The sequence below is a fragment of the Myripristis murdjan genome, chromosome 16 (genome assembly GCF_902150065.1).
Source record: "Myripristis murdjan chromosome 16, fMyrMur1.1, whole genome shotgun sequence".
NCBI lineage: Eukaryota > Metazoa > Chordata > Actinopteri > Holocentriformes > Holocentridae > Myripristis > Myripristis murdjan.
The window spans coordinates 9,847,295-9,864,977 of NC_043995.1; the positions used below are offsets into that span (position 1 = coordinate 9,847,295).

At 45.4% G+C, this 17,683-nt stretch overlaps 1 protein-coding gene across 1 annotated transcript; it reads left to right on the top strand.

Annotated features, from left to right (window-relative positions):
• Nucleotides 1-653: 653 nt before the first annotated feature.
• On the top strand, nt 654-6,626 carry LOC115374014 (uncharacterized). Its single transcript, XM_030072712.1, has one exon. The coding sequence runs from the start codon at nt 1,190-1,192 to the stop codon at nt 5,870-5,872; it is 4,683 nt and encodes a 1,560-aa protein (XP_029928572.1). The 5' UTR covers nt 654-1,189; the 3' UTR covers nt 5,873-6,626.
• Nucleotides 6,627-17,683: the final 11,057 nt, after the last annotated feature.

A 17,683-nucleotide genomic window follows, 5' to 3' on the forward strand; every position in this document is an offset into this window, starting at 1 on the left:
CCCTAAAACCCTTTTCGGATGGGTCAACAGCATACTCATTTTCACTTTGTGGTACATGTAACACACTTAAGGATGAATTCTGTCCCATATTTTATGCCTGTGCTGCTGTACTGTGCCTTGTGGTGTTTCTGACTGTATGATTCTGTTTTGTACCGTCAAATAAAGTCCAAATAAATAAATTCATTTGGTTTCAACAGCCTCCCTCTTTAGATTTCTTGAAATTAAAATTCATCCGTGCAGTGGTGCAACTATGTGCGTATTTCTTGCATTTGTTATTGCACTAAAGCATCAAATAGGCACATGTATACTGAGTGTTTTTCCTGACTGTGGTGTCACTTGCTGTTTTGTTGAACAGCTGAGTCATTTATCGAATAAAATGTTCACAAATAGTGACAAATAGAATAGTGAGGCAAGTAAATTGCTGTTTTTGCTCACATTGTCCATAAAAACAAGGATTATCAAAAAAGTAGGCATGTAATATATTCTGTGGTATCATAAGTAGTATCATAAATATTGCCTTATAACAGGAGACATTTATTAACTCCAATGTGGTATCAAACACATTCACTAACAGACAAATTTCAAGGAATTACATTTTTTTGTGAAGTACAGTATAATCCATCTATATACCATTTGTGAGGGAGCTGCAGGCATCCCCTCACTAAGCAGGTGCACAGCTCCATTATGTACACCCCAAACACATATATATATATCAGATTAAGATGTGTTGTTTATGCAGTTGTAGTGATTGTGATTGTGGCAGTCTGCTAAAGATGGATCCTATTTAGGGGATTGGTACACACACACACAATTGGGTTATTTTCAGATGTTTTCTTTTGTTATGTTGTGAATTTGGTCCTGATCTCTCTCTCTCTCTCTGAGGTGGTGCTTGAGATCAACATTCTCATGGAGGCGCGCCCATGAGAGGGTTGCTGATGAGGATCTGGTGTGCGCAATCAGCCTCATTGGAGCAAACCAAATGAACTGAAGGGAGGGGGGGAGGTTGGGAAGGAGTTATTTTGTTGATTTATTTGTTTAGTTTATTTGTCTATTTGTTTAGTTGGTAAAGATTTAGTACATCTGTTTGGTGTAACATTTAAATATGTTTATATTGTTTTGTGGGTGAAGGGTGTAAGGACTTTGTATCTGTAAATATTGTATATTGTAAACTTAAATATCACCCCTTTTGATGTTGCCAGTGGTAGGGGATGGGGACTATATATATATGGGGTGTTGGTCCTTGTTTTTTGGCTTGTCTACCCTGGTGTCTGTACCTGTTTCCATGCTGCAAAGAAGTAAACGACAGAGCTCTGTTGCAATTTGGGTCCTGTGCTTATTCTTGCTGGCTGTACAGCTCAGTAGCCGCTGCCAATCCTGGTGGAGTAAGGGACAGCGTACCATCGAAACCTTACATTTGGTGTCAGAAGTGGGATACGGCGCTGCTGTTCTGAGTGCACACCATACGGAAGTGAACATGGGCCCCAAGCATCATCATAAGGTCGTCAAGATGGGTGAAGCTGCACCAGTGGAGAGCCGGGAGGAGGGTGCTACAGGGGGGCCGCCTGTAGGTTTGCAGTCCGGGGAGGAACCACCGGTGTCAGCAGATATGAACTCTATTTTCAGTATGGTGCAAAGATGTCTTCAGTTCCAGAGTGACCTGAGAGAAAGGTGGGACAGAGAGACTGTAAAACAAGAACAGAGATGGCGGCAGATGCAGGTGCAAGTCAATAACCTCAGAGACGAGGTAGAGACACAGCAGAGAGTTGAACCTCAGCCCCAGCCAGGGCCCTCTTCACAGCGGCCAGCCGAGCCATTCCTTTCATCCCCGGCCAGGAGCGAGCCAGCAGCAAGGGGCTGGGCTCAGACAGCTGTTCCCAAGTTGGAGGAGGGGGATGATATTGAACAGTATTTAACCACCTTTGAGCGCCTGGCAGCAGCTTACCAGTGGCCAGAGGTGGACTGGGCTGTGAGATTGGTGCCATATCTTACTGGCAAAGCCCGTGCAGCGTATGTGGCCATGGCTGCTGATGACACATTGGACTATAAAATGGTGAAAGAGGCCATTTTAACAAAATATGAAATCAATGAAGAAGTGTATCGACAACGGTTCAGAGAGCCTGACATCCAGCCTGGGGAGACCCCGCGGGAGTTCTACAATCGGCTCAGAGACCTGTATCAGAAGTGGATGCAGCCTGAGAAGAAAACCAAGGAGCAGGTTGGTGAGGTTCTCATTCTTGAGCAGTTCTATCGCTCCCTGTCTCCGGAACTCAGAGTGTGGGTCAAAGAGCGCAATCCAACTTCTGCACGAGAGGCAGCTGAGCTGGTGGAGAATTTCCTTGCTGCTAGACGGGGGCCAAAGACCTTCCGGTATGATCTGCAACAGAAGGCCAGTGGCATGCAGGGTAAGTCTGTGGGGCCAGGTGTGGGCGGTGGTCTGGGTCAAGTCGCAGGGTCAGTTAAACATATAGAAAAAAATGTTGCCCCTAGTAAGCCTAAGCCTTCAGGGAAGTTACCTGTGTGTTATTTCTGTGGCCAGGAGGGACATATCAAGCCAGAGTGTCCATCCAGGAAAGCCAAATCCGCCTATTTATGTACTTTGCCACGGCCAAGCCATGCAGAGGTTAAGTGTGAGGGTAAACAGCAGCTGACAGAGGTTAACATTAATGGGAAGCCAGCCCAAGCACTTTTAGACACAGGTAGTGAACAAACATTAGTACACCCCTCAGTGTTAAATGACCAGTGCCTGTTGGGGGGCCCAGGCCTTGATATTTCTTGTGTGCATGGGGATCACCGGACCTATCCAACTGCAGCAGTGTATGTAGAAGTGGCAGGCCAGACCTATCTGTTAACAGTGGGGGTAGTGAGAAATTTAGCCCATCAGGTTATATTGGGTCAGGATATTCCCATTCTGCAGGAGTTAGTCCAGTCATGCAAGCCAGTCTGTGTGGTAACAAGGTCTCAGAAGCAGGCTCAGGAAGTGTGGGAGGGGGACAGTGCAGGGAGCCAGGTTGAGCCAGACAGAGTGAGGCAAGGCCAGCGGCAGGTTTCCCTGAATCCAGTTCCTGTTGAGCCGAACCCTTTTTCAGAGTTGCCCTACTTTGAGTGTGACATGCCTAATCAGAGCTCTGCTAAAGTAAGGAAGAGCAAGCGTCAGAGAAGACAGGAGAAAATGTCAGGCACGGCCAGAGTGGGGTCAGTGGGGTGGCCAGATCTGGAGGGATGTAATGTTGACTTGCCTGGGGATTTCAAGCAGTTGCAGGGACAGGATGAGACCCTACAGGGTGCTTTTGAGCAAGCAGTGTCAGTGGAGGAGGGTCAAGCAGCCGGGGACCCAGATAGGGAAGGTTATCTCCTCAGGGAGGGGTTGCTTTTTCATAAATCTAGAGAGGTTGAGGCAGAGAGGTTAGTTGTGCCCCGGGTTCTCAGGGAGCAGGTGCTGAAGCTAGGCCACAGCATTCCATGGGCGGGACACTTGGGCTTCAGAAAGACCTATGAGAGGATTGCCAGCAGGTTTTACTGGGCAGGTGTTCACAGGGAGGTGCAGGATTACTGCCAGTCTTGTTCAGTGTGTCAGCTGTCAGGAGGCAAAAATGTTCCCAAGTTTCCACTGCAACCACTCCCCATCATAGATGTCCCCTTCAGTAGAATAGCCATGGATATTGTAGGGCCACTAGAGAGAACACAGGCAGGGAACCGGTTCATTCTGGTGGTGTGTGACTACAGCACCCGTTACCCAGAAGCTTTTCCCCTCAGGGATGTCACCGCAAAGCAGATAGCCTATGCACTCCTCCAGTTGTTCTCTAGGGTAGGAATCCCCTCAGAAATACTGACAGACCAGGGAACCAACTTCCTGTCAAATACTCTTAAGCAGGTCTACAGGATGTTAGGCATTAAGAGTATCCGGACCACCCCCTACCACCCCCAGACTGATGGCCTGGTGGAACGGTATAACAGAACTTTGAAAAGCATGCTTAAGAAGTTCATCTCATCCAATGGCAAGGACTGGGACAGGTGGCTGCCTTACCTTCTTTTTGCCTATAGGGAGGTGCCGCAAGTGTCGACTGGGTTCTCACCATTTGAGCTTTTGTACGGCAGGCAGGTGAGGGGCCCCCTTGATGTTCTTCAGGAGGCCTGGGTCAGCCAAAAGGCCGGGAGCTCAAACAATGTGCTCGCCTATGTCCTCCGGATGAGGGAGAAGATGGAGGAGGTAACCAAGATGGTGAGGAAGCGGATGGAGAGAGTGCAGCGTGGCCAGCAAACCTGGTATGACAAGGGTGCCAGGGAGAGGTCCTTTGAACCGGGCCAGCAGGTACTTTTGCTTCTTCCCACAGTGGAGAACAAGTTGCTGGCAAAATGGCAGGGGCCATACTCCATTGTCAGGAAGCTTAGCTCCACCACCTATGAGATTGAGATGCCGGAGAGGAGAAACCCGAGGCAGGCATTTCACATCAATCTGCTGAAGGAGTGGAAAACCCGGGAACCTCCACCCAGTCAGCAGTTGTTTGTCCGGGCAGTGAAAGAGGAGGAGGATGCGGAGGGTGAGTTCACACCTACGATTCACTCTACTGCCTCACTTGATCTCTCTCATCTCTCTCTGACCCAGCAGCAGGAGTTGGAGGCCATTATCCCACCAGATCTTTTCCAGGAGAAGCCAGGAACAACAGATCTGGTGAAACATGACATCCATTTGAAGGACAGCACCCCCATCAGGCAGAGAATGTATCGGATTCCGGAGAGGATGGTCCCAGTGCTGATGGAGGAGATTGAGGTCATGCTGGAGCTGGGTGTGATAGAGCCTTCCACCAGCGAGTGGAGCAACCCAGTGGTTCTGGTAATCAAGAAAGATGGAAGCATTCGCTTCTGCATCGACTTCAGAAAGGTAAACGCCCAATCTGACTTTGATGCTTATCCATTACCAAGGCTGGATGATCTCATAGAGCAAGTGGGCCAAGCCAGGTTCATCAGCACACTGGATCTCTGTAAGGGATACTGGCAGGTTCCCCTTACAGAGGCTGCAAAACCTCTCACTGCTTTCAGAACTCCCCAGGGACTGTGGCAGTTCACCAAGATGCCTTTTGGACTCCAGGGGGCTCCAGCCACATTTCAGAGGCTGATGAACAGGGTCCTGTCAGGTATGGGAACATTCTGTGCAGCTTACCTTGATGATATTGTCATCTACAGCAACTCATGGCAGGAACATCTCACCCATCTGAAGGAGGTCCTGCAGAGGATCAAGCAGGCTGGCTTGACAATCAACCCCCGGAAGTGCGCTTTGGCAAGGCAGGAGCTCCAGTATCTTGGCCACATTCTGGGCGGGGGTGTCATCAAGCCAGTGAAGGACAAAGTGGTGGCAGTCAAAGCAAGAGAAAGACCAACCACCAGGAAGCAGGTCAAATCCTTTCTGGGCTTGGTGGGGTGGTATCGACGGTTCATCAGGGATTTCTCTGCCAGAGCTGCACCACTTTCTGATCTCACCAGTACAGCCAAGACCAAGATTGTCTGGGGAGAGGAACAGGAGAGGGCATTCCAGGACCTGAAGGAGGCTCTGTGCCAGGAGCCTGTGCTCCAGAGCCCTAACTTCAGCTTGCCGTTCACTGTCCAGACGGATGCCTCTCACAGGGGAATCGGCGGTGTGCTTCTGCAAGGAGAAGGAGAGGACAACAAGCCGGTGGCCTACATCAGTAGGAAACTCTTCCCCCGGGAGACCAGATACTCAGCCGTGGAGCTGGAGTGCTTGGCCGTCAAGTGGGCAATTGACTCCTTCAGCCCTACCGGTTCTGCATCCGCCATGTACCAGGGAAGCAGAACACCGTGGCTGACTTTTTGTCTCGCAGCGAGCACCGCGAGCCATCCGAAGGGGAGGGAAATGTGAGGGAGCTGCAGGCATCCCCTCACTAAGCAGGTGCACAGCTCCATTATGTACACCCCAAACACATATATATATATCAGATTAAGATGTGTTGTTTATGCAGTTGTAGTGATTGTGATTGTGGCAGTCTGCTAAAGATGGATCCTATTTAGGGGATTGGTACACACACACACAATTGGGTTATTTTCAGATGTTTTCTTTTGTTATGTTGTGAATTTGGTCCTGATCTCTCTCTCTCTCTCTGAGGTGGTGCTTGAGATCAACATTCTCATGGAGGCGCGCCCATGAGAGGGTTGCTGATGAGGATCTGGTGTGCGCAATCAGCCTCATTGGAGCAAACCAAATGAACTGAAGGGAGGGGGGGAGGTTGGGAAGGAGTTATTTTGTTGATTTATTTGTTTAGTTTATTTGTCTATTTGTTTAGTTGGTAAAGATTTAGTACATCTGTTTGGTGTAACATTTAAATATGTTTATATTGTTTTGTGGGTGAAGGGTGTAAGGACTTTGTATCTGTAAATATTGTATATTGTAAACTTAAATATCACCCCTTTTGATGTTGCCAGTGGTAGGGGATGGGGACTATATATATATGGGGTGTTGGTCCTTGTTTTTTGGCTTGTCTACCCTGGTGTCTGTACCTGTTTCCATGCTGCAAAGAAGTAAACGACAGAGCTCTGTTGCAATTTGGGTCCTGTGCTTATTCTTGCTGGCTGTACAGCTCAGTAGCCGCTGCCAATCCTGGTGGAGTAAGGGACAGCGTACCATCGAAACCTTACACCATTCCCCAAGAGATGGCTAAATAACATTAGATGTTTATTAAATCCACTGCATTAAACACATTCAGTAATTACCAAATTTCAACTAATGATATCAAATCCATTTATTCCACTACAACATGAAAATTAACTTTGAGAGACTGCAAACTTTCCTCACAGCAGTGTTCGTCCCGTCACTGCGGTAAAGTTATCAGCTTCAGTTTTCCTAAAAGCAGCAGCGACGGGCTGATCAGTGATGAGCAGCAGCTGGTGCAGGAAGCAGCAGGACCGCTATGATCGCAGACAGGAAACAGGTGTGAGGTGGCAGGAAAGCTTGTGGACGGGACGGCAACAGCATGATCTGAAAGTCAAGCTAACACAGTCTACACACACTGCACACAAACGAAGGTGGGGAGGAGGCTGGTGAAGCAGAGGCTTAACAGATCCTGGGACACAAAGTTGTAAAATATCGAGCCACTTGATTTTCACAGCAGTTCAATTTACTCCAACTCCTGTGGAAAGTGTGCCATCACCAGGAGCAGGGGGAACTCTCCACAGCGGCTGCAGTAACATGGACAATATTTCCTCAGCCCAACTGAAATCATAGTGATTAGAGATCCCGGCTTAAGCGTTTACATGGATGTTGAAAAAAGTGATCTGATGAGAGGCGTGTTTACATGCCCCAAATATTTAATCAGAACAAAACTTTTTTTGATGTGCAAACTGGTTCTGCCTGCTGTAAGGTGACTAATCTTATTTTATTTATTTATTTATTTATTTAGATAGGACAGTGCACATGAATTAACATTCCTGTAAATGTGCCAGTGTTAGCCAGAGGCTAGTTTACAACCGCAGTCCTCCAGCATGATGTTAAAGAGCCATTAAAATATACAAAAAAGGACACAAGGGTCATAATACATAAAAACAGGAACACAGGAGACATAAAATTTAGAGTAAGAATACAACATATCCATGTGGGAAACAGAAACCGGCAGACAATGACACTAAAAGAGAGACAATCTGCCAGAAAACTAAATAGAATATAGGCTAAGTCACGTTTTCCAGTGGTGGCTCTCCCATCAGGTCGTCCATAAGACTGTGAAAATTAAAACTGGCTGAGCTGCAATCACTTTTGCCATTTTGACTTTTAGCTTTGCAATAGGCAGCCTTCAACCTTTTCCAGTGTTTTTTGATTTTCTTGATGAATAGGTGGATTCCAGCTTCATTCATCTTTTCAGACAACTTGTTTGCACAACTCGTGGTTTCGACCATCTCGACCACGGAGGTGTTCAACAATCCTTTAAAGATTTAATTTTGAGTTGTGATTCGCTACGGCCGTGTTTCTGTCCCTCCTGGAAACTCGTCAAATCATGCAATGTTGCCTCCATGTGAGCAAGCATGCGCAGGAAGAATAGATTTATTCCAACCAGAGATATTAAGCGTTTACATGATTAGTAGGTACCAATATCTTCCAGCCAAATGGATTATCAAAGGTTTACATCACCATTTTCAACCCGATTGAAAATTCCTTCTGATCTCTTCAGATTCAGGTGGTTACATGAAACATTTTTTATTCTGATTGGGCTGTTATTCTGATTATTATTGGATTATAATCAGAATAACAGTCATGGAAACGCAGCTAATGTTGAATACAAACTACCAATAAAACCAGTTACCGCATAGTTGCAAGTGGAAAGTATAACAATGCCATCATGCAATGTCCTCTCAAATTCCTATGACTGCCCCACAGTGCATATCAAAAAAAAAAAGAAAAAAATCATCACAGTCTTCCTTATTTCAAAATAAAATAAAATAAAATAAAGCCTCTAAACATATCAATATGGAGGTAATGTCCTCCAGAGCACAAATAGGGAAACACAAGCACAGGCCTAACCCAGAAAAGAGATATTGTAATTGGTTTGGCCTCTGTGAAGATCGGCCAGCATGACCCTGAATCCCCAGGATTCATTACAAGAATGGGAGGATCCAAACACACCATCTCAGAGACAATCCACACAGACAGAGGGCTCAATAACCACACCTGAGAGCATTCATGGATGATTGGTATCTGAAAATGTTTGGGATGTATTGATGTTTTTTTTTTTTTTTTTTTTTTTAGCTGAAAGTGAGCAGACAATCATCCCTAATTTAAGTATTTTTGTACCTTTAGGCAGTATTGACCTATTTGGGGTGAAAGCTATTAATATTTCTTTTGAAAACAACCATCAAGTCAGTAATTTCAGCAATTAAATTTAAAGGTACACTATAAAAAAATTGTGCAAAAACATCATCCATCAGTGTATCACAACAAGTGAGGCTACAGTAGAGAATAGATTAGCTGAGATTAGAGTCTGGTGTTGGGTGTGCATGCATTTCAGTGACACGTTAAAATAAAATACAAACTGACAGACTCCTGCAGTGAACTCTGTCCAGAGAAAACTGCACTCACCTGCACTGTGCTCCCATAGTCCCTTTTCTATCCTGAACTACAAAGCATCACTCACCGATAAAAATTTGTTTGGAGTTTTCAGTTACTTCTCACTGTCCTGTCGAGCTGCCACATCTCTGGCAGCTTTTTTTCCACTTAACTTTAATGTGGCTCAAAAAGTCTGAAAGATGATCTGCTTCAACAACGGCATCTATTGCGGTAACCCACTGCTCTAGAAGACTGGTGTCTCAATTTCAATGCATCAGCGAGTCTAATTTGGGTTAACACGTGCTGTGTAATCCTTCAAAACAAGACTGATTCATTTATCCATGCACTTGCTGGCAATAACACATCCTTCCAACATGTTACTGAGATGTCCTGTGGCGAAAACGACCCAGCAGCCTATTGAGTCCTACAGTTACATTTTAAAGTTAAGCAACCTCTAGTGGTCCGCTAACTAAAGACACTGTGGTGTAATGTTAAGTCCACGTAAGGAGGCTTGTGGGGTCTCGGATGGGTCAGTCATCATGGGTTTCACTCCGCTGACCCAAGTTCAAATCCAAGCGACAATGGTCTTTACATAGCTAACATTAGCTACCTATATTATTATTGAATGATCTGCAATGTTTCGCAATGCTGACCTTTTCCTAACCTGGCTAGCTGCTCACTCAGGAAACTGTCCTTTGGCTCCTATTAGAGGGTTGGAACAAATGACCTATATGATCGCATGGCTTGGAGAACTTGTGTTATTGTAACAACAGCTGAATTCACATTAAAGAGATTACAGATGTGTTGAACTCACATATTGGTTTCAAACTTTCTTTGGCGGAATAGAAAAAAAAAAATAATGTGGCAAGAAATAGAGACTAATTGACAGAATATGCCATGATACATCTTATTCTAACTCCAGTGGAGATAAGTGGCAGATGAAACTGCTGATCTCACTTAGTAAGACAAGTATTAATGATCTATCAGTCCCCTTCCATTTTCATATGTCCCGACATGGAGAGGAATTCTTGCTAAATCTCACTGTGTGTGCTTGTTGGTGCCGCACTATACCTCCATTAGTTGACACTGCTAAAGGGCAATGACAGACATTTGCTTTGTGGTTTCCAAGTGTTGTCTGGCTTGCCCAATTGCAAAGCAATTTTTGCCATGCAAGGATAGAGTTTAAAAGGTGCCATTATCACATCCAATAAACAACAGCAATTATGTGTAATTTCATGTCTTGCCACAAAGATGCTGAGACTGAAAGGATATACACAAGGAGAAGTACAAAGAAAAAAGGTTCTTCTTATCTGGGGGTGTATTTCCCCTACCAGTGGATTATGATTTGACATTGATTTTGAATAGATCAGCTATGTCTTGTCTTTCAAAGAGGCTGCATGTCTTAAACAACTCTCATCATGCTAATTGAGATTATAGCTCTCCAGTGCACCTGTAATGAAAAACATTAGATAATTGGTACTTTGGTACACTCTAGATGTAGAACACAGATGGATATCCTTGAAAATTAACCATCGGCACGACAGTCTGCAGCTCTTTTTACTGAAATGAGGCATTGAAAGTTTGGATTTCTAAACTGGTGGAGAAATTTTGGGTGAGCAAAGGGAACAAAGATGTCTTAGTCCAGCTTCTCAAGGCACCACTGAGTAGGGCGAAGCCAAACGGCTCCAGTGTGCTCTTCCAGTTCTGATTTATCGCATTAACTGTGATGTGGTTGTATCAACTGCACCGACCTGCAGTTATTGTGTGTGTGTGTGTGTGTGTGTGTGTGTGTGTGTGTGTGTGTGTCTTAAAGAGTGAGAACGAGAGTGAGTGAGACTTCTTATTTGTTCAATACTGTCCTCTGTTGACAAAATTCAGAACTACACATCACTCCGCAGCTCAAAAGTTGCTGACAAATCCACTATGATACCCAACACAGTGCAAACTATACAGTGGCTTTTCATTCACAGTCACCTGTGATATTTCTGTAGTATTCCTATAGTAACTCAGTTGAATCTGTGGAAAAAGGACAGTGAATTTAGGCTTATGCAGGTCTAAGCAGTTTGATCGTTTGCACTATGAAAATTGTGTCACTGTAACACAAAACATGATGGAACTCCTTTTGTAAGAAAAAAAAATAATAATTATGGAAAATTTTCTGATAAAAGTAATACCCTATTTGAAATACCCTATTCTAAATTTCACCTAGGTATATATGTATCAGAAGTAAGATGTACCTAGGTACTAGTTGTGAACATTTGTGTTAAATTATTGATGCAGTAACCTGTAAGAGGTATTTTAAACTGTTGGCTATCTCACACTCCAACAGGGAATCATATTGTTTGTCCAGCATGTAAAAGTTTATTCGACAAAGTTACCAGAAACTACAGCCGTCAGATGAATGTTGCGCAGTAAAAAATAGAAGATTTCCCTCAGAAGTGTAGTAGGGTGAAAGTGTTTCTCATGTATCCTCATGTCATGTAAAGTGCCAGTACCTCAGAACTGTACATAAGTGTAGTTCTCTTACTCCACTGAGTGAATCTGAATCTTCTTCATGTTGTTCTCCGTCTGTCTATCGAAGTTCCAAGCCTTGACCTTTCCCCTGACACCAAGTTTGATTTCCAGCTCTTCTTCTTGGTGTCCTCTCTCAGCTCTTTCTCTCTCCGCTCTGTCTTTTAACTCTCTCCACCTCTACTCCGCTTTTCTCACCTCATTCTCTCTCTCCTTAATTTCTGCCTCAACTGTGTCTAGGGAAAAGGACTATGAATTTTGACTTATGTAGGTCTCTTGCAAAATGAAAATTGTGACAATGCATTTTTTTTTAATTGCAGAAGGCCTATAATTTAAAATAAGGCCATTATTATTTTCCAAGTTAGACATCATGTAGTGTCACAATACAATGAATGTTACACTGTAGGTATTTTTTTTTTTTTTTTAAAGAATATTATTATTTTTCTTGTGAAGTACTTTATTATGGTGTGAATATCATTCTTTTTATTGTGTAGTATTCTCATTTTTAGTTGCTGTGATTTTTACTTGCTATGCTTAATATAGCTACTGTGTGACAAATACCTAAAAACTTTAACTGATGTGAACTTGGGCAATGGATCCAGACTGTTCAGAACTCCTTATTACATCTTATTAGTCTGGGCCAAATATGTAATAGCACCATCTTGTGGTTAACACTGAGAATCACATCTGAAAGATGTTCAGATCACAGAGATACATCTGGAACGAAGCTGGACTATAAGCAAGGCACAGGACCGATAAAAAAGACAACAATGGTATGTAAATAGGTATGTTAGATATTTTATATCTGTCATTTCTTTCAACAACAACAACAAAACAGTACACCACAAGGACACAACATACCCAACAACACTCCCTCCCCTCAACCCACCAACAAAATCACACAACAAAAAAACAAGGAGAAACATCGGGAAGTGGGGGTCCAATGAAAGGAGGCCTAGCACCCAGCTGGCCTCGGCGTCTCCCCACTGGAACTGGCTCAAGGGCAGAGAATACAGAGTATTTTCACTAAAAAAAAAAAAAAAAAAACATTTAGCAGCATGTATATGGAAAAAAAAATGCATATATTGGGAGTCGGGCAGCCAGCAAGCCCCTTGTGAGTTGCTGATTTATTACCTTACATCATGTTTGAGTCAATCTTGGGGAATCAAGAATTTACATATATGCCACATTCAGGGTGCTACACTGTCAGTTAACTTCCATCCTCACCATGAAAGTAGTTCAGTCAGCCAGCTTACAGTATGTGCAACAGTTTGTGGAAAGCAGGCACAGATAAATACGATACATGTATGGGCTCTCGGCTCTGACAATGTCACTGTCTGTGGCCTGCTGAGCTCATGCTAACGGAGCAGGGAGTAACTGTAACACATACGTCATCCTGGCAACAAATGCTTTATGATCACAATTCAGCATCTAAAGACATAATAATTGCTCATCTGTAAATGGGCTTTACCTGGTTGTGGTAGTAAAGAAATTGCAGCTGATGTCATACTACTGGCATGGACTGAGTGGTAGGAATATCATTGTACAATAAAGAACTGGAGGCAAAATGTCTTGAAAACATTTGCACGATTCAGCACTATAATTATTTTTGAAATGCCAAGTTTATCTGTTTCTGTCCACATAAGGATCTGCTGCAGACACTGAAGATTTACTCTCCATTCATTTTTAGTCTGCCATCATGCCAGCCTCCACTCTCAAAACTCTTCTCTCTGAGTCTTTATAATGCAAAAGAGGTTTCTTGAAGTAAAATAGCTGATACTTCTGCCCTTGTAAGAAATACTGAGTCTTTTAAATCCTAGTTACTTGGATCTCTCATGTGCTTCATTCATTACTTTTCCACTTCCACCATAACCGTATTTTCTTTTTCCATTTGCATGCCAGCACAGTAACTGATAATCCATCCTCTAAATGTGACTTTGAAAGCCTCCCAGACTGTCTGTACAGATGAAAGTTTTAGTCTTTTTTTGCCCTTTTTCAGTGATAGATGTTTTCTGTCCTTTACAAGGATACTGAACTTCCACTGTTACTGCTGATATGGAAGCCTGTGTCATGTCTAGAAAATTATGTTGAATGTTGTCTCGTGATTTCCTGTTTTATTTTGAAACCCCACTTCCCTTCTGTGTCAGGTAACTTGCCCTTCCTGTTGTGTTTCCCCAGTTGATTGTCTTTCCCCGCCCTGATTGTTTCCACCTGTTCCCCATTACCTTGTGTGTGTGTGTGTGTGTATATATATAGTCAGTGTTTTCCCTTGTCCTGTGCCAGTTTGTCTTGTGCCGTCTGCCGAGAAAACCACGCCAATCTAGTCTTGTTTGCCATAGCTTGTTTAGTCATTTTCGCCTTATTGCCACAGTTTTTCTGTTGTTACTTTGTCTTGCCATTTACTTTGTTTTCCAGACCACGCCACTGTGAGTACTTCTGTTGATACTTTTGTATTTAGGATTTCAGTTGATACTTTGTTTTATATTTCCTCCTAGTTGAGTGTGAATTCCTCCTAGTCGAGTGATTTTGGTTTTGTTTATGTCCTCCTTGCGAGAGAATATTTAAGTTGTTACTTTGCCCGAATAAAGACTGTTTTCCCTTCAGAACCTTGTCTGGGGTTGTGCTTTTGGGTTCGCCTTGCTCAGACCTGTCAGTACAAACTGGCCAGCATGAACCCAGCCGACCCAAATCAGGTGACAGCAGCAGTACGCTCCCAGGGCGCTCGCCTGAATCAACACGAGGAGTGTATGAGCGCTCTGCAGCATTGTATGAAAGAGCTGGCTAAATCTCAGGAGGATTTCAAGGCCACCATGACCAGCCACGTGAACCTCCTGGGAGACCAGGTGCAACAAGTCCTCTCTCACCTGACTAAAGAATCCGCTGCTGTGGATCCCCCGCCGCCCCCTGCAGCTGCGGCTACACCCGGACCCGGATCTCAAGCTGCTGTTCTCCGTCTAGCCCCCCCCGAGAAGTATTCCGGTGAGTCTGGGGATTGCCAAGCATTTATAGTGGACTGTGAAATGCATTTTGAATATTCGCCCTCAGCCTTTCCTACAGAACAATCCAAGGTGGTTTTCATGATTTCCCACCTCACTGGAAGGGCGAGGACGTGGGCTTCAGCTGAGTGGTCCCGTCGTTCGGAGGTGTGTGATTCCCTCGACGGCTTCATCCGAGCCCTGAGGAGGGTTTTTGAACCCCTCGCGACAGACCGGGAAAAGGCACGGGAGCTGAGTTACATCAAGCAAGGTGGGGACTCTGTATCTGATTATGCCATTCGCTTCCGCACCCTAGCCTCCGGCAGCGGGTGGAATGCTACTGCATTGTATGACATTTTTCTTAAAGGGCTCTCTGACCAGGTCCAGGATTTGCTGGTGCCCATTGATTTGCCATCGGACCTTGACTCATTAATTACCTTGGCGATCCGAACGGATCACCGTTTGCAGGAGCGCAAACGAAACCGCAACCTGACGGGATCATCAACGAGTCGCCATCGGAACCGCCCGGCAGCCTCCGAACTTGGAGGGCGGGTCTTCTCACGTCTTCCCTCTCCCGCTCCCCGACAAAAGGATTTCTCCGAGGACAAAGAGGAATCCATGCAGTTGGGTCGAGCCACATTGTCCTCCGAGGAGCGACGTCGTCGGCTGCAGGAGGGCAGATGCTTTTACTGTGGTCAGTCTGGTCATCTGGTCGCGGCATGCCCAGCAAAAGGGCAGGCTCGCCAGTAGCCGGGAGGATACTGGTGAGCCGTTTCTCCTCCTCCGATCTTCCTCCCAGAGCTTTAACTGAAGTACAGGTAAAGCATAAGAACACCACTGTTACCGTCAGGGCTCTCATAGACTCAGGGGCTGATGAGAGCCTCATGGACTGGGATTTCGCCAAAAAACTGAATTTAGAAACTGATCCACTATCCCAGCCTATTGAGGCCAGTGCTCTCAATGGTAGCCAGATATTTGAGGTTACACATAAGACTGAACCGGTGGAAGTGTGTGTTGGTGATCATTATGAACTCATGTCTTTTTACCTGTTTCGTTCCACCCAACACCCCCTTGTTCTGGGCTTTCCATGGCTGCGGGAACATAACCCGCACATGGATTGGAATACGGGGAGAGTTTTGAAATGGACTGAGAACTGCAAGGGCAAATGTTTTAAATCATGTCATGATTCCAAGATGAATACTGTTAATGTTGATTCTGTGCTTGCTAATACAGACTCTGAACCCCCTGAACTGACATCTGTTCCTAGCTGTTACCATGACCTAGGGATGGTATTTAGCAAGTCTAAAGCCACTTCTCTCCCACCACACAGGCCATATGACTGCCCCATTGACCTTATCCCAGGGCATCCCATCCCTAAGGGTAGGCTGTACTCCATATCAGGTCCTGAAAGAAAAGCCATGACTGAATACATAGAGTCCTCATTAAAGGCAGGTCTCATTCGTCCCTCTTCATCTCCTGCGGGAGCGGGATTCTTTTTTGTGGGGAAAAAAGACGGTTCCCTCCGTCCATGCATTGACTATGGGCCCCTGAATGACATCACTGTAAAAAATAGGTACCCCCTGCCACTCATGTCATCCGCTTTCGATCAGCTTCAGCAGGCTAAGATCTTCACCAAGCTAGATCTGCGAAATGCTTACCACCTGGTTCGAATTAGGGAGGGGGATGAGTGGAAGACTGGCTTTAACACCCCTAGTGGCCACTACGAATACTTGGTCATGCCATTTGGGTTAACTAATGCCCCTGCTGTCTTTCAAGCCATGATCAATGACGTGCTTAGAGACTTTTTGAACCACTTTGTGTATGTTTATCTTGATGATATCTTGATCTTTTCCCCTGACCTGGACTCTCACGTATGCCATGTACGCCAGGTTCTCCAGCGGCTGCTGGACAACCAATTATATGTGAAAGCAGAAAAAAGTGAGTTTCATGCCGACACAGTATCTTTCCTTGGCTTCATCATAGCTCCTGGAAAGATACAGATGGACCCGGCTAAAGTAAGCGCTGTTGCTCAGTGGCCCACACCCGATAGCCGCAAAAAAGTTCAGCAATTCTTGGGATTTGCTAACTTTTACAGGCGGTTTGTCAGGAACTTCAGCGCCATAGCTGCACCTCTCCATGCTCTTACCTCTCCACAGACTCCATTCCAGTGGTCTCCCCAAGCCGAGAAAGCTTTCCAGCAGCTCAAGTCACGGTTCACCACCGCCCCCATTCTCACAGTTCCTGACCCCAGCCGGCAGTTCGTGGTGGAGGTGGACGCCTCCAATGAGGGGGTGGGAGCTGTACTCTCCCAAAGGTCCGAGAAGGATAACAAACTTCACCCCTGTGCCTTCCTGTCTAGGAAGCTATCACCGGCTGAGCGCAACTACGACGTGGGAAACCGTGAGTTATTGGCGGTCAAAATAGCGCTGGAAGAGTGGAGACACTGGTTGGAGGGCGCGCAGCACCCCTTCATAGTTTGGACTGATCATAAAAACCTAGAGTACATCCGCAAAGCAAAGAGACTGAACTCACGCCAAGCCAGGTGGACCCTATTCTTTAACCGTTTCAACTTTGTCTTGTCTTACAGGCCGGGGTCCCAGAACACCAAACCAGACGCATTGTCCCGCCTGTTTGACCCTGAGCCTAATGCCAAGGAACCTGAGCCTATCCTACCACTGAACCGTGTGATAGGAGCGGTGACTTGGCAAATAGAATCAGAAGTGAAGCAAGCTAATGGTGAGAGCCCGACACCTAGTGGCTGCCCTGTGAATCGTTTGTTTGTCCCTGTTAATATGCGTCCACAGGTAATTCACTGGGCTCACACATCGCTGCTCACCTGTCACCCGGGAGTCAAAAGAACCATGCATGTCATCTCCCAGAGGTTCTGGTGGCCCTCCATGGAACGGGAAGTGCGGGAGTACGTGGAGGCATGCCCCGTATGTGCCCGCAGCAAGACCACCTCCAAAGCACGGATGGGCCTGCTGCAACCACTCCCCACCCCCTCTCGCCCATGGGCTGAAATCTCTCTGGACTTCGTCACGGGGCTCCCGGTCTCTGAAGGTAACACGACAGTTCTCACTGTGGTGGACAGATTCTCCAAAATGGTTCATTTCATTGCCCTGCCTAAGCTTCCGTCTGCTAAAGAAACGGCGGAAGT